The following is a 23,901-nucleotide window of genomic DNA, read 5'->3' on the forward strand; positions in this document are numbered from 1 at the left end:
TATCTGAAAATGGATGTCTGGTGTATTGTTTACATATAATAGCCTTTTGTAGGTGATTAAAAGATTCATAGAATGTGCTAATTATATTAACTCTAATTCTCTTTCAGTCAAAATTATTTTTCTGCCATTCATAGGTAAAAACATCTCTGAAACTGGTACATTTAATTTTGGTCTCATTTTTTAATCCAAAAAAAGGGGAGGGGGGGGTTCATGACTGCAGAGGAAGACAGATTCAAAAGCCACTCTCATATACTATACCAAATTTATTTTCTACAAATAAATAGAAATAGGCTTTTCCAGAAAGCATTTTGCAATGTTCTAAGAAAGATATAAAATAGATGAGGTATGTTACCCTTTGGCCAGTGCCTACTTCTCTCTCTCTCTCTGATGAATGTTAAGGAAGGGCACACAGAGACAGCATAGAGAGAAGACTTAATTCTGCTGTAGCTGCAGTTGGGTGGTGTGGGTGCCACCTCACATCCCCTACAATCTATTCACACAGTCTGCTGGCTGGCACAAGACCCCAGAGTTCCTTCAGGTTTTTTCTCACAGAATCAGGCCTTTGGGTTATTTTCAGCAGTTAATCTGACATTGTACTTATGAGCTGTATCTCCTTTACGTGCAGGGAATGCAGGGCTCACTAGGCCTGTTCAAAGCCTGTTGTGGTCAGAGTGGGTCTCTATTCTTTAGCATCAAAGCTGGGGTCTATCACATTTTGATTCCAACGTGACTGTGAGCTTACAAACTCACATGCATGAGCACTTCAGATTTCTGGCCTTGGTAATTGCCTTTTCTTCCACCAAAAAAGGATTTTGTAGCAGAGGCAATAGCACAACCCTAAGCACCATCAGATGAGGCTTCCCAAAAGGCAAGCTCTAAATTATTTTTGCTGTTTGGAAAATTTGGTGGCTGGTTTAAAAAATAAAAAAGTTGTTCTCCAGAGTTGAAATTGCTTTCCTAATCTGAGTATGCTTTTCGTAAAAAAAAATTATATTAGGAAGTTCTATCAAAGCTGGCGTGTCCTCTTGCTAGTAAAATAAAGACAAAAGGTTGAGTTTTATTCCAGATTTATGACAAAGGATCCCCTCTAACTGACGAACAAGTAAATAAGAATTTGGTCATTCGGACTGGCTAAGAGCCACATAACAAGACTAATGAGGTGGATGCTTCTAGTCCATCAGTGGACCAGTGTCAGTCCACTCAGACTCTTGAGGTACAAAGATGTACAAATGTACAGGTGGGGAAAGGAGCACTTGTGACATTTAAAGTACTCTGAAACACATTTGTGGTGATCCATCTGAAAGGAATCTTACCTTTTAAGTGGACAGTTTCTGTGGAGGCAATAGCAATGAAAGCAGATAAGAAGTTTGAAAAGGAAAATAAAACACAAACCTATCTGGGGTCACTGCAACAGATGAAGGAACAGAAAAGCAGATGAGTGGATGATACCTAATGACCAGAGATCAGCAAATAAGATAGGAAGGATACATGTGTTATTCTAATGTTACTGACTGAAGGAAGAGAGTGCTGGAAAGGGGAAGAGGGAAATCACACCAGGTCTTATGAGCTTTTTCTTTATTAATGTTGCAAGGAGAATAATAGGGGATTTTATTTCATTAATATTTAAGCATGAGTAGATGGTCATTGTTTCCACTAAAGGCAAGGCCAAGTTTTTCAAGCTGTGTAAGCAGGCAGCAATACAGGTATTTGTTCATATAATGGAAACCTGATAGCTGTACAAAAGGCTGTTACAAAGGTTCAGCAAGAGGAAACACGTGTCATTTCTCACCACTTCCTGATAAAGCATGATTCTTATTTTTGCCTTTAGCACACAGAAGCAAAACAGTTTGCAGTGCTGGAGATGCTATGAAGCTTTTAAACCCAAAACTGAAATGTTAGTGTAGCAGCCTAGGCAAAACCATTCTGTTACACAAACTCAAGATTATAGTTTTATGGTTATAGTTTTGCGCTTACCTACTTTTCTGGAGCAAATCTGCAGAGACCAAGCGCTGCCTGAAGTCTCTCACTTCCCTCACTGCTGAAAGTAGGCATAGGCAACTTGAGAACTCATTCAGCTTCTGTAGAGAAACAATTATTAGATCTACTCAAGTGATCGATTTCATAAACATCCCTTCTCCAAGTCTGAACATAAGCAGACTGAAGAGGAAAGTGCTGTCAACCACAAATGGCTGCTGCAAACCACAGATAAATACACCTGCTTTTTTAGCAAAACCCATAAAAGATATGAAAGAATTAGGGTTTGGGAAGCACGGTGTGGCAACTTGAAATACACTTAAGAGAGTGTAAATTCACATATTCTATAAATATTCTCAGGGCAGTAGGTTTGGAGGTGACAGGAGCTTCTGATAGGAAAGCTCTTGTCCTACTGCCCAGTGTGATCCTTATCCAAAGCTTAATGAATCAAATCTAGTGTTCCCACAAGAGGAGTGGATGTTTAGCATCAAGCCCTTCATAAATATGTACGCCCACTGGGTGACAACAAGTAAAGAAGGATTTAGGGACTTAGAGACATTAAAAGCACAATAACTGAATTAAAGAATAATTTTGGTTGGAAGGGATCTCTGAAGGTCATAAAATTTAAATCCCTTGTCAAAGCAGGTTCAATCCAGAACGAATTTAGATAAGATAAGAGCCTTTTATTGACAGGAATTATTTGTTTGCTTTCTTCCTAAAACAAAACAAAGCAAAAAAACCCAACAAAAAAAAAATAAAAACTGAATGTCTTAACTTGTATCTCTCATCCTCCTCCCCTGACCTGCACCCCTCACCTTCCACACATACACATTTTATCACAGGTTTAGAAACTGTTTCACTTCATTGCCCACAAATGCAAATCTTACACCACAGGTCTCACTGCCTGACTTCAGCAGGAGTTTAGTTTGAACACTCAGCAGAGCTCTGAATCACCACCTTAAATTTGAGGTTTGGAAATTTCTGAACCGCTTTTTTTTCTGCCTACCAAAATTTTATATTCACTTTGGAATTTTTGTTTGCTACTTGCACATCACAGCCATGTACTCGGCTGGTTTCATTTAGAGTGGCACAAAGTAAAAGGTAATTTCCCTAAAATCTCTAAATTAGATCACAGTCTTACTATGACATTTTAACTTCCTCTTAAAACATGTGTTAGTAACTGTAGGGAAGTTATAAAAATACACAAGTTTCTTTAAATTTACATATAAAGAAGATCTCCAAAACTGCCTCATATATAATGTCTCATTTCCCATACAGGTTTTTTTGTTACTTTTTGATTAAATAACAGAAAGGTGGTTGTTGTTTCTTTTAAGTGGTTACTGGGAGACTAAAAAGAAAGCAAACAAGATTCAACTATTTATGAATTCTGCCCAGGAGATGGTATTTTATTTTAGAAGGATGGAGAAAGAAAACGTATTTCAATCAAGACATACTTAGCAGAGAACTAACTGGGCATCACTTAGGCCTTTTTAAAACCGCTTGGAATGACTGTCTCAACTATTCCACCCTTATAACTGCTGTAAGTAACTAAAAATTGTAAAAATAAATCAGATAATTTGATGTATAATGAGGATTCTCTAACTTTTCTTCTACTGATTGTATTTGTATTTCATTGTGTGATGTCTTTGCACATTTTGGAAATATTTTTAAGAATTACTGATCTCTACAACTATGTCTCCTTGTTAGTTTCCAGGGAAGAGCTCACAGTAGGCTGGAAAAAAAAAAAAAAAAAGTAAAAAAAAAAATATTCAACTTTAGTCACAAAATTCAGCACATTAATTTTATGGTCAAAGCATCAGTTAATGGACTGGTTAATATTATGAAGTGATTAGCAAACAGTATAATGTTCAACATAGACAATTATAGTCATTAATCTCATTCTAACCTACTGCAATGAGGATGTAGGAGCCCTGTGTATGGATTCTAGACCAGCAACTAAATCTGTCCAACATGTTTTCTCTCCTCTCAGTGATCATTTATTCCAGAATCCAAAGGAACGTTTGTTGTTTAATCATAAACCTCGAATACTGATGAAACCGAATTTTTAGCTCTGTTTTGCACCTCCTGTTAAACAGTCAGCTCTCCTGAGAAGCATTTTCTCTTAAGTAAAAATCAATCCAACTAGTTTTTGCTTTTGTTTACTTTGAGTTCTTAAACATTTTGAGGCACTAGGCTGATATTAGCAGTCTTCATTAACTGATATACAAAGGGATTCAAAATTAGGCAAGACCATGCAATCACCTGTATTCCTTCTGCTCCAAGCAAGCTCAGCGTTCTCACTCCTGGATGCATTCTGGTTCTCTTATAAAAGTAACTAAAACAATTGCAAGTTTGTCTCATTTAAAATGTTCAGAAGACGGTTCCTGTATATTTAACTAACTACAGTAATTTTCTCTCTGATGTCTATACTTCCTCTGACACAGTTTTTTAATATGCATGTCTCTTTTTTTGTCCTTTTTTTTTTTTTTTTTTTTTTTTTTTTTTTTTTTTTTTTTTTTTTTTTTTTTTTTTTTTTTTTTTTTTTTTTTTTTTTTTTTTTTTTTTTTTTTTTTTTTTTTTTTTTTAGATATATCGAGGGGAAAAACCAGTGGTTTCAGTTCTTTATGTCTCATACTCCAGCCTCTAGAGTTCTTCTGTAGGCTGTATGTTGTTAATGCTAATCGTGATAGGGGTTTTTACCTCTGACTGACTCCTACATGTTAGCATTAACACTGTACCAAGCCTCTTACCAGAATTCACACGGAGCAAACTGCTGCTGTGGGAGGAGAACAGAAATTGTGAATCAGTCAGTGCTGTGCTGGGAAAACCTCCACTCTACGTGCAAAAACACAACTTGTTCTGCAGACAGACACACTTGCTAGAATGTTTGCTGGGTTTAGAGTTGGAAAAGCCGGGGAAAAAGCAGCTCTGTGTATCAGCAAACTCATACTAGATGTCAAACGTAACATTTTGAGCACAACAACCTGCTTTTTATTCTGTCGTATTGCTTTTTAGCTCTTCCACACAAATATTTTATTTCTTCATTTTTATTTAGTAACAAAAAAAGATGAATTAAACTTTTGGCATGTAAAACTGTGCATTTTACTCATTTCTATATCATGTTATTACATGTAAGAAAAAACTGACAGCAAATGTTTCTCTGTGATTTCATTGTCAGGAGAAATGGGTCAGTGGGTTACTAGGAGAAAATTAAAATATCTTTAGTTTACTTTAGGACTACCAGTGCATTCCAAACTTCTAGAATAAGTCTTAGAAAACTGCAGAGAAACAGGAAAGTATTGACATATTTATTTTGTGGAAGGTTAAAAGAGTTACTGAATACTCACAGTCACAAAACCTGAGAGACAGAGCCAGTTTTAAAACTCTCCCTCTTATACTCAAATTTGCTTAGTGAATAGTTTAGCTACGAAACACTAATTTGATGGAGGAGCAGAAGGGGAAACCAAAAACCTCAAAGTACTCACCATTAATTAAGGAATCAGGGTAATGTTTGTGCTGTACCAGTACAAAGACTTTTTTCTGTTATCAGTGCTCTGCCTGTGAGCCCCCAGCATGAGGTAAGATCACAGAGCACCCGAGACCGCAGACACCCCTGAATCAATGGTCTCACATACAAAGAGTCTCACTGAACATGGTTTTTCCATTCAGACAGAACTGCTGCAGGGCATAAATGTTTTCCAAATCAGGCTGTAAGTTCAAGGGCTCCCCAGGGGATGCACACAGCCAGGGGGCCATGACCACCAAAAAGCAAAAGTATCAGTATCAAAACTTGGAGTTGCTGTGTGACTGACTTTAAAGATAATTTTAAAGGTAAGATTTCTGTGAAACACGAGATCTGGTGATGCTCCTGAGCTTCTCTCCACAACCTAAATCCCCCTGTGGGATGTATAAATTAAAGTGAAATATTAATCAAGTGATTACATCTATTATGTCAACTGTGCTCACAAAATAATTTTACACGGTATTTTCCTTGGTTATTCATTGCATTTAAAGAAGTCTCATTTATTGCACAGCACCCCAAGCCTGCAAACAGGAAGAGATGTTTTTCTCTTCTTCAAGGGTTTTGATTAACATCAGAGCAGTGTACCTGGAATACAGCACTGTTTTAGTGCTTGTGAGTAACCCAGTACTGAAACAATGACCAGCTGCGACTCCTCACTTCAACCCACCTTCCCACTCCCCAGCTTGGACTTCCCATTTTTATCCTATATAGACAAGTGTCTGTCACAGTTTTGAAAAAAGGAAAGGGAGTGGACCAGCAACAGGGGTTCTTGTGGCTAGCTTGTAGATGTTAGAAGCAGCTTACGGTGGAAGCTGGAAGGTTAGGTTCAAGCTGTGACGCAGCCCAAGAAGAGACACATGACACACATCTGAACACCTTCACAGCCAAGGGCTGATCCAACTTTATTAACACAAAATGGTGGGTTTTATAGGGCTAGGTAGAGAAGGGTCTGGAAGGTGGGTGGAGATGGGCATGCAAATCCACTAACAATGGTTGGACGAGGGTAAATGAATAAACATTAGGAGGCGGGGACAAGGGAGGAGACGACCGGGGGAAACATGATCGGTCAGTACCACCTGGTACACTTACCAATGGAACACTGTCTCTGTGCCTGCTAGGCTTCAAGTCCATGAGCGGAAAATAGGAGAGTCAACCTACTAATAGGTTTTATGATTTTAACAAAGCTACCACTACAAAGTCCTCAAATATTGGTATTGTCACAGGCAGTGGTGTTGACAGGGTTGTTCTTCCAGTCTTCAAACGAAATCTCTTCTTTCCCTTGATTCTTCCACAGAGCATATGCTGTCTCCATTTCCTCGTGGTCTTTCTCACCTCCAACAAATGCCAATAGAAGGTCTCTTAAGGAAGAAAATGAGTCTTGCCACACACCATCCTGATTCATAGTCATGCTATAAAAATCAAATGTTTGTTCCCTTACATGTTCTCTCTTTAAAATGTAAGTTGAGTAACTTGCAAACTTAAAAAATAGACAGCAAACATAAATATGGTCATTAGACCAATTATATTTGTGTTCTTTTTGCACAGCTGATTCCCCAGAAAAGCAGGCATATTAGGTTGTGGATATTATGTTAGCAGATATTAAAACAACAGGTTTTCGTTTTACTCTTAACAAATGTTAATGCTATCCATGACTGGGGTTAAATCTCATGAAAGACCACAGCATGACAACATTACCATTTTCAGATGGTGGATGCTCTTCAAGAAATATCCACTGCCAACTCTTCCCATCGAACGTTTCTATGCTGCCAAGTGCCAGTGTTTGGATTCCTTAAAAAAGTAGTAAAATAAATGTAGCAAGTTCACTGGCTCCAAATATAACAAAGTACTGCACTAAACTGAGTGGTGTAGCTCTAGATAAGTTATCAAAGAGCAGAAAGAGATTATTTCTTGTGAGAGGTTAAAATAGAAAGGGAAGCTCATTCTGGCTGCTGTCATAAAAGGACCTGATGTCCACTGATGATTGAGAGTTTTCATCACTTGCATGTGTTCAGTTTTCCAGGGAAGGGCTTTACTTCCTTGGTAAGAAAAAAATAACTCTCTTGACATTTAATTCCTTCTCCTACGAAATAAGTCAGACTATATCCCAATTGCCTTCTCTATCTATAAAACCCACAATAACATGAAATACAGAATACTCCCCTTTAGAAAAAAAATTCTCAGTTGGTCGTATCTGTTAGCTGGAATTGACTCAGCTCAACCTTCCTTCTTCCACCTCTCAAGATCAATGCATCATGTAGCTTTACCCTTAGTGTAGAGTTTCTTTTTTAGAAAAAAATGGTAAATATAAGGAGAGGCTCAAAATTTTTTACTTTCTTTCAAATAAGAGGTAGAAGGAGGAACAACTCGAATGTGAGAAGCCATGGAGCTACTACTGGGATGTGCAACAAGGATGAAAGCCTCAGTTCCTGCCTTTTCCCCTGTCATCATAGAATCCTGGAGTGGTTTGGATTCAAAGGGACCTTAAAGATCATTTAGTTCCAATGCCCCTGCCATGGATAGGAACACCTTCCACTAGACCTGGTTGTTCCATGCCCTGTCCAAGCTGCCCTTTACCATTTCCAAGGTTCAGGTATTCACAACTTCTCTGGACAACATGTTCCAGTATCTCACTACTTTCACCACAAAAAAATTCTTCCTTATTTATTCCTTATCAGAATCTGGCCAGTGTTGTCTTCTGCTCATGTATGTTGGCCTATGTGACCCTGCCCTCCCCTTTCTCCACTTTGCAGGATGGTGCCTTCCTAGATTCTTCCTGACCTTTACCTGGTTCTGCAGTTCTTTTGCTGAACAGGTAGAGTAAAATTCCCTCTTTACACCCAGAATGAAATTTAATAAAGGGAAATACTCAAGGAGGGCCCTTGGCTTAATTCTGCAGTCTCTTCTGTCCATCTACTCACCCCTAATCCCTGCAGTTTCCTAGTGTTCAGCATAGAAAAGAACAGCATCTACTTTCTTGTCTCTTTTTGAACTGACCAATTGTGGTCTCTTCCCATAGAGAAGATTGGGCAGGCCAGGAGCCAGGATGGGCAGGACAGGGCACATACATATAGAATCCACACCCAGACAGAGCTTTGCCATACCCATTTCGGTATTTTATATAACTCCATAGCTTTAACTTTGGTGTGTAGGGATAGTTCCAGAAGGATGTTGGAGCACAGCCCCAAACAGCCAGGCTGGTACACACCCCACACTTCAGCAGAAGTTCAGAAAACTTGAAGGCAAAAAGAGAAAGGAAGCATTACTCTAACCCAGCTGCTGCAACAGTCCCCTTGGCAGACAAGATCAGCATTTTACTCACCAACAATCAATGGTAAAATAGAGAAACGGCCCTGAACTCAGGGTTGGGATCTCCCTGCTGCTCTGTGGCTGCTCTGGCACTGAGCAGTGCTTCCATTTGCTCTCACACTCACCCAAGAAATGTTCAGGACTGTTTTCTAGCAGTGCCATCACTTCATACAGATCACGTAGAGAGTACTCAAAGTACCTTATAATCCATCCCCCCAAAAAAACACAGATGTTTCCCCCCGCACATGTGGCTCTAAATCCCTGTCTGGCAGAACAGGGACTTGAATCTGCATTCCTAGTTCAAAAAGTGCTGTGGTGAGAAAGAAGTGGACACTACCTTCTATTACACAGTTCTCTTAACTGCTACTGTCCTCTGTGAGAATCCTAGTGCTTTTCAAAGGCATCCTCCACTTCCATCTCTCTTTAAGGAAGACCTGCCTTCTGGAGACAACAGAATGCAAGTTAGGACCAAGTTCTGCAGAAGTTTAAGCTTCCACCTTCTTATGTACAGATCTCTGGGAAAGGGTCTGCTTCAGACCTCATCAGCTGGCAGACCTCAGCAGCATTTTCAGTACTGTAGTTCTGTACTCATAAAAGCCCCTTCCACTGGGATTCACCCATGTGGTGCCTCTCCTTCTCCTCCCCAGGCTGATGCTCCCACCCAGTGGCCGGAGCTCGGCAGGTTCCCCAGGTTCTGCTGCAAATTCCCCTTCCTGCCAGTTCCACATCCGCTTGTCCTAACCCAGTAAAGGTCAGGAAAGGGAAATTCCCTCTCCAGACTTCTCAGCCCAGCTGTATGCCTTTTAAAACTTAAAACACTACAAAGGCCAAGTTTTCTCCCCCTCCAAAAAAAAAAAAAAAAAAACAAACCCAAAGAGCTCTGAAATTCCAGCAAAGGTTACAAAATTTCCTAAGGGGAAGCAGCATTCTCACCCTTCTCTGCAGGTGGTAGAATCCAGGAGGAATTCTGAACTGAGAGTAGACATCAGAAGACTGTGGGTTGTAATATAACTGGCTTAGGATTCAAAACAGACCTCCTGAGTTGGATGCCACTGGCAAAACTTCACTACAGGCTGGGGTTCATCAGAGACAGCAGGTACTGCATTAAAAAGAAAACACAAACAGCACATATTTGTGTTTCCCAAGACAAGAATCAAGGCCTGCTTTTTCAGCAGCACCAGAGCAACAGGTTCAAAGCCAAAGTATACTGTGGCAGGTTAGATTTAATGAAAATATACAGAATGTGCAAATGCATGTGTGTACTTTTAAGGTAAACCTTGAATCAAGGATCTCATTTAAAAAATTAAGCATCTGATAACCATTACAGAAAGTCCTCTGCAACACTAATCAAGAGGACAAAAAAACCCCCAACTTTTTCAAGTACTCTGAGAAGACATGGGCTGTACTTGAAAGAAGTAAGGAAGTGCTGAATTTAACACGTAGCAGCAAACACATTTTAACACATACCTTATGCAGATTTCTGCAATTTCACCAAAAGCTACTATCACCTCTTGCATTTCTTCCATGCTCTGAAACATTCTGCATTCGCTGGTTATTTAGTTTGACTACAGTAGGTCAGACTTCCTTACCTACATGTATTTTACTGAATTGTTACCCTGCTCTCACAAAACGGTACTGTCAATTCAATTAGAAAGCAAGTGATGCAGTTAATGGTAAAAATAGTAACTGGGATAAAATTCATAGAAAATATTTGCACTTCAAAAAGTAATAAAAATCTCCTCTGGTATAATGAAAACAGTTCTAATGACTCGGGGACAAAAATACAAAATGTCAGAAAACATCATCTAACAAAACCCCTTGGGAAATTTAATTGAAGTCACCACATTTAAATATCAAAGGAAGAAAAGGAATAATAAATCTTACTACACTGGGGATGCAGGTAATGAACTACATTCCTCTTATGTTCTGGAAAATGATCTTTAACTGCACTCGTGCAGCAGAGAGTAACAGCTACACTCAAGCAGTGGCAATTACACAGTTCTCTACTGAACGGAGACTTTGCAACCTGAAACACAATAGAGTATCTAATTCAATTCTGACAGGAAACCAAGATTAGTAAAATAATACTATTTTGGAGCCTTTTAAGGGTATCTTTTTAAGATACTGTTTGTCTCAACTTTCTGTTTCAGTACGCAACAACACACAGATAAATACAACCGCTGTCATCAAGGTGAGGAGAGGGGCAACTTGCAAGATCAAGTATTGCAAATAAAACACTACCTTTTCTCCTCTCTACTCTTTTTCTTTTAGTGAAGTCTTTGAAGTGGACTGAGATGTCTCATAAATTCCTGTCTTTTACACCTATCCATGATTTAGGTCCACAGAATTCAAATTAATTACCCAAGACATTTTTATATGAGTCATGTAAAAATACACATTTTATTATGTACATTTAGAGGTTCAAGTTAATTTAATGATACAGTTTTTCCTTCTTCAGTTCCATCTTTTGCCTCAAGATGTTCTGCCGCTGATACAGTTTTTCCTTCGGTTCTATCTTTTGCCTCAAGATGTTCTGCCGCTGCTTCCACGTATTTTTCTTCAGTGACCTGCAGAAACATATAAATTCTGTTACTTTTTAAAAAAATATTTAGTTCTCCTTGATACTGAAAATCCCCCCATATTGTCAGTGTAACAAGAAAGCATAGCTTACAAAGACAATTATTTTCTCCAAAATTAAACAACCTGAAGGACAAGAATATTCAAACTAAGTTCATAGAAAATACTGTAGGGTAGGCTCAGAACACATCCTTGGCTAACAAGCTGCAGCAGACATACAGCACTTCTTTTTCTCTCCCACCATAAATAAGTAAGATGATTGATCTGAAGGCTCCAAAGCATCTGTTGTCTAATTCTTACAAAGATTTCCTACGTTTAAACACGCCTTGATAGCGAGTCTCTGGTTAGATGTAGCTTATGGCATTTTATAGTTCCATTTATCCTTAAAATTTGCCTTTTGCATTTATTGAAACATTGTAAAGCTTCTCATGGGTAAGTACATTTCAACTTTGAAACGTTGGTTCTTTAACAGAAGAGTGTTTGCAAGAAACTTATTTGCCATGTAGCTTTTAAACAGGAAAAAATGCCTGAAGTAGTGATTTATGCGGTTTATTGAAAGAGCATTCCCTTTTATCTCCACTAACTTCCACCTAGGTTCAAGGACAGGTTGGATGGAGCTCTGAGCAACTCGATATAGTGGAAGGTGTCCATGCCCATGGCAGGGGTTGGAACTAAATGATCTTAAAGGTCTCTTCCAACCCAGTCCATTCTGTGATTTAACCAGTGGTATTAGATTTTATCCCTGTATTTATTCATAAGAAACATGTTAGCATCTGCTCTCTCAAACCTGTGGCAGAAAAGTTGTTAGCTAAAACCTAGGTAAGTGTAAATATTCCCACATTCATGACTGAAACAGGAAAAAATAATTTCAAATATTAAATACACTTAATACCAAGATTAAGGTGACATAAGATGATATAAGGTGATAATTAACAACAGCTTAAAATATTTCTATAAAAAACATGTGGGATTCTTAGAAGCAGACAGCTTCTGAGCCATGGATGTACAGTCTGACACAGTTTGCCCCACTTCTTTTAATTCTACCAATTATATCAATTGGATAGTGTACAGGGTTTTTTTTAAATGGCACAATGTATTTTAATAACCAGACTCCACAAACAATACTATCTGATCCTCTACTACACAAGCAGTTAGATTTCTGATTTTTCTTCACCTGTGAATATTTCAATTCCAAAAAAATAAACTCTTGAATACAATACCCACCTCTAATCATTCAAATTCTCTACCCTGGCATACCTTGGTATTTGCTAAGCTGCACTTCATCGCTAATGACACTTACCAGCCTCTTCGATCTTTCTAGCAGTCTGGGCCACACGGAGTGGTGAGCCTGTGTGACATGTCATTAAATGATGTTAGTGAGGTAAAAAATAACCTTATGGTAGAGTAGACTCTGACAAATGTACAGAAATGATGGCACAAAGCCATAATAGTGCCTAGCTCAGATGCTACAGATAGCAATTTCAGGGTCTGATTTGCCCGTATTCCTTTGGGGGACTTGAATAAATGTCTGCCCATCACATGCTCTGTTCCTGGAAGTGTACAAGGCCAGGCTGGATGGGCTCTGAGCAACCTGATCTAGAGGAAGGTGTCCCTGCTCAGCTTAGAGGGGGTGCAACGAGATGCTCTTTAAGGTCCCTTCCAACCCAAACCACTCTATGCTTCCATGATTCATTCACTGACTGTTTGGAATCCTTGGGGGGTTAATGGGCAAAAATGAGAATTATGGTGAGGAAGGGAACACAGAGATGAGCTGAGATGAGAAACCCTTGAAAACTTCCCCAACTGAGAAAATAGAACATGTGCTACACCACACGTCAAAATTTTCTAAGTCAATAGGAATGGTGAGAAAGACTTTCTCCTCTACCTACAGTTCAGTAAAGCCTTTTTTTAAGACTGATTAGCATAAGGATATCTTCTGTCATTGTTGTTAAGTTTTACTTTGGTGTCTTGGAAGATTTTCAATTATATCCTGCATTATGAGTATAAATTCCAAGTTCTGGTCTTTCATGAAGGTGAATGAACTATCTATACAGAAATTGCAAAACCAATACAACACTTTCAGTACTGAAAAATAACATCAAGGGTCCTTTGATGCAAACTTTTCTAGCTCTGATTCCACAACCACAACAATTCCAGGAAAACAACCCCCAAATATCCAACATGGTCCTCATCATGGACCTTCCTTTTCTCCTGTTCTCATCTCTGAATTATGTTCAGCTGCCAGGACAGCACATAATAAAGATCAAAAATGTAAGCAAAATGCCCTAATTTAAAGAAGGAAAACCTGCACAAAATAATTACCCTCAAATGGACTGGCAGTGACACACCCTGGAACCTCCTTATCAATTCAGATTGGTCACTCTGAAGATTATGGGCTGCTGTTATCTCATATTGGAAACAGAAACTTGTCCTTGGAATATGAGGGCCTTCAGTAACATCTACAAAGTCACCAAACCTGATGGGAGAAAAAAAAACCAACCACTTAAGTCAAACATATTCAGAGAAAAGTACAAGCAGATTAGGTTTTATTTTTGATTAGTCAATTCCAATCAACAAAAAGAAAATCCACACAAATATCAAACCAAATCTAAACAAATCTTCATTCAGCATTTTTAGGTTTCCTGAACAAAAACTACAGGTCACACTATTTCCTTAAATGAAATTAGGAAATTTAAACTTCAAGTCTATGAAAGGATCCTTGGTTTAACAAATCTTTGATGCCATTTTGGCTCTAAAACTGGGATAATTCTGTCACTCACCAGAAAAAGATTTGTCTCCAAGATCACTCATTTTCCACAGTACAGTGTTTACAACCTGCACAGGTGTTTTTTTTTCCAAGACCTTTCAGATAACTATTTTGACATCTAGAAAAATGAATATGCTACACTAGCCTAAGCTAGAGAGAAACTCTTTTAATTGCCTGAGATGCAATACAAGCTTCCTGACTCCAGCCTAAAAACTTCACGTATCCCAGGAGGCTGTTCCATTCTCACCTCTACCACTACAAGGCAGTAGTTTGCCAGTTAGGAAGATCTTGAAAACTTAAGAAGAAAAATGCACCATACAATGCTAACTCTTGTTTTCAAACAAGTATTTGGCTTGCATGTTAATTAATCTGCAAAGCTCTAGAGGTTTATTTAGATTTCATGTAAAAGCATTGAAAGCAGTAAGACTGCTCTGGCAATTACTACCTTTAACATAACAAGAAATGGAAATGTAGTATCACATAGTATCACAAAATAATGGTTATTAGAAAAAAAAACAAACCAGCTCAAACAACCCTAGACAGACTACAGAGCAGCAACAAACACAAGTGATTCGTAAATTTAAACCATCATAAGTCACTTGCTCTTCTCATTTGCAGAGAGTACTTGCAATGTGATGAAATCTTTCAGTCAGTCATTACAGAATGTGAGTTCAGTTTTGCTCACCTGTGTAACATTACAATTCCTTCCATATTCTGCGAAGCTTTTCGTTCTATCATCTCCATTTTGTATCTGAATAAGACAAAAAAATTATTTTAAAAAATCCTCACCTTTAGCACCCAGTTCTTATGAGAATACTTCAGAAACCAATATAAGGGGATCCTGAAAAAATGTTTGCATTTATGTGAGCTTTGAGATAGGTTTAAATTCCTAATGACAACACACATTGTTGTAGGTCCCTTCCTACTGAAACAGTCCATTCCAGTCCACAAAATTATAAATTATTTATCATTTCTCCCCCTACATCTCTCCAACTGCCAAAAAGCTGTGGATTGAAGATTTTTTTTTCCCAAAACATTGCTGAAGTGTTTTTTTTTAGCATAGAGTGTTTTGAACAAGACATTTTTGTAGCACAGACCAGAGCATTTTAGCCATTTCTGCCCTGCTGAGCTCAAAACCTGCATTTCACCAAATCTTCATTTGAAGATACCAAGACATGAGAAACCTACTTTTCTTTAAATATGAAACCCTTTCAGCAAAGGCTGAGAAACTACCATGCCAAGGTTAACCATGAGAGCTTCAATTTGATAGTAGAGAAATCTTGAAGCTCAACTGGTGAACAAAAGCAGTCTTACAGCCTTTCAGTTTGTCACAAAACTACATCCAGTAAAGGTGCCTGGTGTTGGGCTCTGGAGAGAACATTAAAAATTAAATAAGTTAGTGTGACAAAAAGAATGAAGACAGGCTGATTCGGAGCATTGGGAAAAGTAACTTCCTGCTTCACCTGTCACATCTTATTTTAGATTTACAAAAGCAAGCAGAGATTTGAATTGATTTCTAATTGCCTTTTTGAACGAAAAGCAACTTCACACACTTGCCTGTTATGCAGAAACATTTCACGTGCTACTTTTGCTTCAACAAACAGTGTTTCAAAGGGCAGGTCTTGATAGATTAGCTTTTTGGCATCTCTTGTAAGAGAACGGAAGTTTTCCTAAAAAACAGGGCATATGAAACTGTAACCACTGTTTCTCAGCTGTGGTGAATGGATAAAGCACAGCAAACACTACATTTTAGTCAAAACAACAAACATCATCTACTACAAATCCTAAATACATATTGTTACAGATCATCACTGTTTAAATGGACTGATGCAATGTCCAATCAAACCAATAGGCATTTGTCCATTGGAAACAACATATATTAATTAAACTTCTCAGGTTTTCCCTACATGATATATATACACACAGTCTTGCTACTGTTAAATATTCATCTGTATATCTTGTTTCCCAGAGTGGTGATGTCACTTGTAAATGTCCTCTCTTTGGATCGACTCAAAGGGAAAATATTTTTTTATTATATTTATTATTAATGAATATTTAATAAATAGAAATTGGTCACCTTGGTCCAGAATCTGAAGTTCTGCAGAACTCAAGATTTATTGATAAATAAATAGATTGTTACAAAGAGAAATTACATTTATAATGTAATGTAGAAAATATTTTTAGTTAAGTTACTTCAGCTACAAGATCATGTTGAAGAAAAATTCTGCATAGTATCAATATTGCTTTGTTAGCCACACACACCTCTGCTGGTGTTTGGGCACAAGAACAAGAACGGGCACCAGACAAGTAAAACACTTGTAATCCCAAAGAGCTCTGAGATTTAGAGGGTTCAGATTATCAGATTTGCTGCAGGGCATGAAATATAAGCAAGCTATTAATGGCAGCTTCAGTTGAACGTGCTCATAGTTCTTGTTCAACAACAAACTGATTCTGCTGTAAAACTGCCAGCTGAAAATACACATCCTACACACATTTTCACTTTTGGAGGGCTCTACTCACACAAAGACTGGGGTTGCATCCCCATCACCAGGCAGGAGAGGTTGAGGACGGACAGATCTGCACGGTAACAGAGATGGCACAGAGGTCCCAACAGCTACATCAACTGTTTCTGGAATTTATTTCAGACTAGAACCTACTCTAGAACCCCACAGACCTAAAACCTGTAAGCATCTGGAGGACAGCCCAAGGTTTAGTTTCATCTGAAAGGAACTCTGAGAGCACCCTGCAACACAGCCAGTGCATTATAAATGCAGAGATCAACTCCCAAAGAGAACTCCTGATGTGTAGATACACTCCCTCTTCCCCATTAAAAAACAACCACTGGACAAGGACACAAGGTATACAACTTTCCAGGCAAGAGAAGTGCTTACATTTGTTGGTCTCCATTCATTCAGTCTATTGTCCAAAAGTACATCATAACAGAAAGCTCCAGAGATCACTGCAATTCCAATCCAAACAAAAATACTCATGTTTGTAACAAAGTATGTATTTCACTGTCACCTTATATTCTTATAGTAAAAGGATTGAGAAGAAAAACAGTTATCTCAAGAAGTTAATCATAAAATAAAATTTTCAGCTGTGATTATACAATTATAAGGCAGAATAAACCTGTATAATTTTAATTTCACTGAATGAGAGAGTAATTTGAAATGAGTCAGTAAAATAGAAACCCCATTAAAGAGGAGAAAAAATATACTGCTTAACAAAACTGCATCTAACACTGGGGAAAAAAAACACACACAAAAACACTCACTTTGAAAATACTTCACATTTTTCCTTTGCAAGTATCATATGCTAAATTTGAACTATTAACTTATAAAGAGAAATTTACTGCGTATAGAAATCAGACAATATTAGAGCTGAAGTAAAATGTTTTACCATGACACAGGCATGGCACAAATCTCTGATAAAGGCAACACAAATTTCTGTGGTAGTTGTTACAACACTCTTTATGCATACATATTCAGTTACTGCCATTTAGAAATCAAACCTTTGAACCCAGTAAGCTCACGCTATTTCTACACATTCAGTACTACAATACAGCTCAGTATAGCCAAGATTATTCTAACTCCTGGCACAACTGAAATATCCACCTGTGCTGACCAATCAAGACAAACGGTCAAATTGTTAAAAAGAGAATCAGTTACAGGATTCCACCTGTAAGGACCAGCAGTCAACCTTCTTACATATCAAATGCATAACCATGCAGGCTTTGTTATTGAAACAACCTCTTCTCTTGTGCGCTTTCTCGCCTTCCTAAATCTTAAATCAGGTCAGAGATGAGCAGACATTGTTGCTAACCCTGTTTGTACTTCAATAATCTTCCAATTTGGTGCAGACTTCGCTATTTTTATTAATTTAAGTGCTCACAAGGTTATGCAGTCATTAGAGCAAATTTCACAGAAACACATCACATCGTATCTAGAGACCCTACTCGTGTCACTTCACAAAACAGAGGTTGAGGTACTCACTTCAGCTATGAAATCCTAAGTGGTCTGAGACCCAGTGGCCACGTGGACTAATTTTCTGTACATTGATAATAAAACTGGTTTTAGTGTGATTTCTATAAATTAAAGGCAAGAGCAACAGCACGTAACACACACACCAATGAGAAGTACCATCAATCATTGGGAAAGGAGCCTCTGATTTATTGGTAACTTTGGTTATTAAACACTCACGTAAGAAGCAGCAAAAGACAATGAACACAGAGCACTTCTATCACCTGGCACTTCTGGAGCTTTCACGAGGCTCACTGAGTACTCGTCCTTGAACGCCCGCTTCAGCACACACGCCATGATCATGGCACAGGAACGCCAGTATGCCTGCAAAGGGAATTTCAAAATATGGATTTATTACCTAGAAGCTAACAAGCCACAGCAGCTGAATATCAGCTAATTATCTCAAAAGAATACCATCATTTAACTGAATGATGCACAGACGTAACTGTCTACCCAAGCATTCCATCCCTGGCAATGTCCAAGGCCAGGCTGGATGGGGCTTGAAGCAACCTGGTCTAGTGAAAAGTGTCCCTGCCCACGGCAGGGGATTAGAACTGGATGATCTTTAAGGTACCTTCCAACCCAAACCATTCTATAATTCTGTGATTACTTTCTTTAGTATTTAAACTTCTGCTTAGAGATGATTCTCCAGACAGAATCGAATCAAAACAAAACTGCACTTAGAATGCAATCCAGATGTTTCCCTGGAGGTAAGTCCGAAATCATGGAATAATGCAACAATATAGGTTGAAAGGCATGCCAGCACATCACATAGCCCACACACTGGTTTAATGACAACCTAATGATGCACCAACCAGCCATTAAAAATATCTGAACTTTCATGACAACGAAGTTCAAGAAAGCAGGCAGACACGTAACTGAAGGGGGCACACAGCATCACGTGGTCATAATCAGGGACATCTGCTATGAGATAAGAGACAGACAACCAGGGCCACCTACAATGGAATAACATAGTGACTTACCTTGTTTACTTCCTCTGGATCTTCATCTTTGAAGGTAAGGAACTGAATTTCACATGATTTGGTCAAGGGTCTGTACATATCCCAGACTTCTCCATCCACAAGAGCCAAAACTGATTTCTTGCAATGCCACTCACTTAAATCTAAAGAAAGTAAAAAAAAAGTAAGTATTACACAGTTATTAACCATATTTCTCAGGATCGGTTCAGAACCCCTGCATTTGTAACAACAAACTGCAAGTTTCACTTTTGTAAATGACTTGGGAAGTTGAGCTGTTAACAGATCCTCCAAAAACCAACTCAGTCTCTAGTTCAGCTGGCAGCACAACATTCACCACGAGGGGCACGGTGTCAGCTCAGGAGCTCACCCACTTACGCATGGCACAGTTGTAGGGCGTAGACAGAGCCTTGTTCATGACAAACACAGTGCCAGGGTGCGACTTCCCGGTGTATTTCACCTCGATTTTCTCAATCCGTGGGTGGAGAGACAACTGCCTCTCCTTCTCTTTCGTGAAGAGCTCGTTGCGCATCCGAACCATCTCCTCGGGCGCCAGCCGAGGCACGGCTGGTGTGGAGAAGAACCCTGGGCAAAGGAGAGACCCGGCATGAGCAACAATCCTGGAGGAAGCAACCCAGTGGAGAGTAATAAGGACAACTCGGAGACTGGAGCATCTGTCTCATGAGGAAAGGCTGAGGGAGCTGGGCCTGTTCAGCGTGGAGAAGAGATGACTGAGAGGGGATCCCACCAGTGTCTGTCAGTGTCTACAGGGAGGGGTCAGGGCATGGAGCAGGCTCTGCTCTATGATGCCAAGCAGTGGGACAAGAGACAACAGGCAGGAAATGATGCCCACCTGGACATGAGGAAGAACTTTATGGTGCAGTGACTGAGCACTGGAACAGACCCCCCAAAGAGGGTGTGGAGTCTCCCTCACTGTATTCCATAACTGTCTGGACACAATCCTGAGTAACAGATCCTGCTTGAGCAGGAAGGTTGGACCAGATATCTACTGTGGTCCCTTCCGACATGATCTATTCTGTGTGACCCATTCTGAGTTTTCAAAGCCTGTTTATAAGCTGTTGTTTTCTAAAAACGGGGGAAAAGGAAGACTGTGCTGCCAATCACCCACATGTCTGTCTCAGCCTGCACAGGGTGGGCACTTCAGCAGCTCCAGTGAGTGACCACGCTCCGTCCCTGCAGCACCTGCACGACGCTACAGTACAGGACTCTGAGGGGCAAAAAGGGCCACAGAGATGATGTCTCGAGTATCTCTCTCATGAGGAGAAACTGTGGGAGCTGGGCCTGTTTAGTCTGGAGAAAACTGAGAGGGGGCCTCGTTAATGCAAATACGTATCTCAAAGGTGGTGCCAAGGAGATGCTGCCAGACTCGTCTTAGTGGTGCCCAGCGACAGGACGAGGAGCAATAGCCACAAACTAAAACACAAGAAGGTCCATCCCAACACGAGGAAGAACTTCTTTAGAGTGAGGGTGGCAGAGCACTGGACCTACCCAGGGAGGGCGGGGTGTCTCCCCCTCTGGAGACATTCCAAGCCTACGTGGACGCGTTCCTGTGTCACCTGCTCTAAATGACCCTGCCTCGGGAAGGGGGTTGGACTGAATGATCTCCAACATTCTGTGATAACGTTAACGTCGTTCCCGGCCGCAAAGGTCCTTCTCTCAGACAGCCATTCTCTCCTACGGCCTCCTCAGCCCCTTTAAGTCACCGCCGCAGGACGAGCCTGAGCCTGAGCCCGAGCCCGGCCCAGCCCTGCACTCCAGGCTCCCGCCCCAGCTCCCCCCTGCACTCCCGGTTCTCCCCTCCGGCTCCCTCTGGCACTCACGTCTCCCGTTGCGGCTCCCGGCCCGCAGCCCGCGGCCGGCCCAGGGCCCCGCCATGTTGTCGCCGCCGCGGTGCCGCTTCCCCCGGGCTCGTTCGGAAACAGCGGCCTCGCCCGCCCCGTTCCGTGCCCGCCCCGTTCCGTGCCCGCCCCGCCCGCGGCCGGCAGGCGGCGGGAGCTGCCGCTCCGCTGTCACCGCTCCCTGCGGAGGGCCCGGGGTAAAACAGCCGTGAAATACATCCTGGTTCGGAGGGGACTCACCGGGATCATCGGAGGATGATTTTCTCATCCTGGTGCTTGAGAGGCTGGACATGACCCAGCCATGTGCACTGGGAGCCCAGAAACCCCCCGTGTCCTGGGCTGCATCCAGAGCAGTGTGGGCAGCAGGGGAGGGAGGGGATTCTGCCCCTCTGCTCTGCTCTGGTGAGACCCCACCTGAGAGAACTGGGATTGTTTAGCCTGGAGAAGAGAAGGCTTTGGGGTGACCTCATTGTGGCCTTCCACTACCTGAAGGCAACCTACAAGAAAGAGGGGGGAAACTTTTTACAAGAGCCTGTAGAGACAGCACAAGGGGGAATGGGTTCAAACTAAGAATGGATTTAGATTTGATATTAGGAAGAAATTCTTCCCTGTGAGGGTGGTGAGGCACTGGAACAGATTGCTCGGGGAAGTTTTGGCTGCCCCATCACTGGAAGTGTTCGAAGCCAGGTTTGTTGAGGCTCTAAGTAACCTGGTCTAGTGAAAGGTGTCCCTGTCCATGGCAAGGGGTTGGAAAAATATGGTCTTTAAGGTCCCTTCCAACCCAGGCCATTCTATGACTCTGTTATCAGAGTCCAAGTCCTGGCCCGCACAGGAGATCCCCAAGAATCCCATCATGTGCCTTAGAGGAATCACAGCATGTTTGCCCAGGGAGGGTGTGGAGTCTCCCTCACTGGAGATATTCCAGAACCATCTGGATGCAATCCTGTGCTGTGTGCTCTGGGGTGACCCTGCTTGAGCAGGGAGGTTGGACCAGATGACCTGCTCTGGTCCCTTCCAACCTGACTCATTCTGATTCTGAGAGTGCTGTCTAAATGCTCCATGAGCTCTGTGATTGCTCACATGAGTGCTGTGACCACTGCCCTGGGATGCAATTCTGTGCATTACCCTGGGCAGGAATGTCATCCCAAAACCACATAACTCCTGCCCCTCGCTGCCAGCCCCCCCTTGCCAATACTGACCACCTGCACTGGGCTCGTGTGGCCAGGCTTTGGCAGAAGGGGGTTACAGGGGAGACCCCCTCCTATATTTTTGTGTGAGAAGGTGCCAGAAGCTTCCCCTGTGTCCAACAGAGCCAGTGCCAGCTGGATCCAAGGCATACCCACTGCTGGCCAAGGCCGGATGGTGGCAGCACCAAGGAGGTAAAAAAATTACTGTATGGCAGCAGCTACAGCGAGATAAGAGAGGAGTAAGAATGTGTGAGAGGAACAGCCCTGCAGGCACCAAGGTCAGTGCAGACAGAGCAGGAGGAGGTGCTCAGGTGCTGGAGCAGAGGCTCCCCTGCCCAGCTGGAGCAGGGAGTGAGGAGTCCTCCCTGCAAGGGGGAAGCAGCAGCAGAGATAAGGTGTGAAGAACTGACCACAGCCCACATTCCCCATCTCCCTCTGCTACTGGGAGGGAGGAGGAACTAGAAAATGTGAGAGTGGAGTTGAGCCCAGGAGGAAGCAAGGGGTGGGGGGAAGGTGTTTTTAAGATTTGGGGTTGTTTCTCACTACTCTACTTAAATTTGATTGTCCATAAATTAAATGAATTTTCCTGAGCTGAGTCTGGTTTGCCTGTGATGGTAATTGATGCTGAGTGATCTTTCAACTCACAAGTCTTTCATTGTGTTTTCTCTCCACTGGCAAATTGAGAAGGGAAGGGATGGAATGGCTTGATGGGCACCTGGCATCCAGCCAGGGTCAACCTCTCACACCTCCTAGCTGTCCCTCCTCCCCAAAAGATCGAACCTAGCTGCTGCCCATGTAGGAAAACCATGGTTTGGATTAAAACTTATTAAAATTTGTGAAATAAAAGAATTCATTTTGATGCTTTACAATTTAGCTAATGGTGATCTTCATCCCACTCCTCAGTTGGAAAAAAGAGAATTTTCCACTGCGGAAACAGATCCGTGGAGCAGTGGGGCAGCTGGCTCCCCCTGGCTTGGCTTCCTGGTTCACCTGGACTCTCATCCCGAATACCAGGTATGCAAGTAGAGTAGCTATTTGTGCCCTTCAATACATTATTTGATGGATTAAGAATTTCAGCAAGTCAGTCATCCTGCTTCCTCATTTGTTAAAACAAGTTAAATACAAGTTATTGAAAACATAACGATGCTGTTGCTATTTGTGTCATTACAGCTCAGCTACAGCGTTTCTTCTCTTAACTTTTTGTTCTGTGGCTCGAGGAATCATTTGTGGTCAATGATAACATCACATAATCATTTTTTAAAAACTACAAGCAAAACGAGGTTAACAATGTAGGGTATAAAAAGAACACGTTTATTTTATGAGGAGATACATGCAAAATGTTCTGAGAATGAAAGACAGAAACAAACCCTGTTCTGTCACTCTGAGGGAGCCTCAAATGACAGGAATAAAATCCTATTTGATACTGCACACTTTATTACATGTTTCTCTGTTTTAAATTGCCACTTTCTAATCTCTAAACTTTCTTTTGTACAAGTATTTGGAACTTTTTATTCAGATGGATCATCAGAAAAATTATGGTAATATGTGCTCCTTCCTTTACTCATTTGATGTTTCTCTGGAAGCACAATGCAGATAAAAAAAATCATCTGGGACTTGTAACGCACTGAAGACGACAGAGAGAGGCTAAAAAATCCTGGGTGCACTCAAACCCCGTGGTCTGAGCTGAGAGCAGATGGGGGTTACTCTCAGCT

At 40.9% G+C, this 23,901-nt stretch overlaps 1 protein-coding gene across 1 annotated transcript; it reads right to left on the reverse strand.

Moving 5' to 3' along the window:
* Nucleotides 1-11,172: 11,172 nt before the first annotated feature.
* Nucleotides 11,173-21,069, reverse strand: MRPL39 (mitochondrial ribosomal protein L39). Its single transcript, XM_027902118.1, has 11 exons — nucleotides 20,985-21,069; nucleotides 19,522-19,728; nucleotides 19,150-19,289; nucleotides 18,391-18,490; nucleotides 17,039-17,106; nucleotides 15,705-15,817; nucleotides 14,833-14,898; nucleotides 13,703-13,856; nucleotides 12,681-12,728; nucleotides 11,326-11,370; nucleotides 11,173-11,274 (listed from the first exon to the last, which is right to left on the reverse strand). The coding sequence occupies exons 1-11, from the start codon at nucleotides 21,037-21,039 to the stop codon at nucleotides 11,230-11,232; spliced, it is 1,041 nt and encodes a 346-aa protein (XP_027757919.1). The 5' UTR covers nucleotides 21,040-21,069; the 3' UTR covers nucleotides 11,173-11,229.
* Between the last annotated feature and the right edge of the window lie 2,832 nt (nucleotides 21,070-23,901).

The sequence above is a fragment of the Empidonax traillii genome, unplaced genomic scaffold, assembly GCF_003031625.1.
Source record: "Empidonax traillii isolate 1590-97213 ecotype Southwest subspecies unplaced genomic scaffold, ASM303162v1 scaffold843:size495593, whole genome shotgun sequence".
Lineage (NCBI taxonomy): Eukaryota > Metazoa > Chordata > Aves > Passeriformes > Tyrannidae > Empidonax > Empidonax traillii.

Excerpts from the sequence above, each read along its gene's own strand:
- MRPL39 (XM_027902118.1), bottom strand. The coding sequence starts at position 21,039 with ATGGCGGGGCCCTGGGCCGGCCGCGGGCTGCGGGCCGGGAGCCGCAAC. Across the intron at positions 17,107-18,390 it reads GAAAGCTCCAGAAGTGCCAG|TGATCTCTGGAGCTTTCTGT; the intron begins GTGATAGAAGTG and ends TTGGAATTGCAG. Across the intron at positions 13,857-14,832 it reads GGAATTGTAATGTTACACAG|GTTTGGTGACTTTGTAGATG; the intron begins GTGAGCAAAACT and ends TTCTCCCATCAG.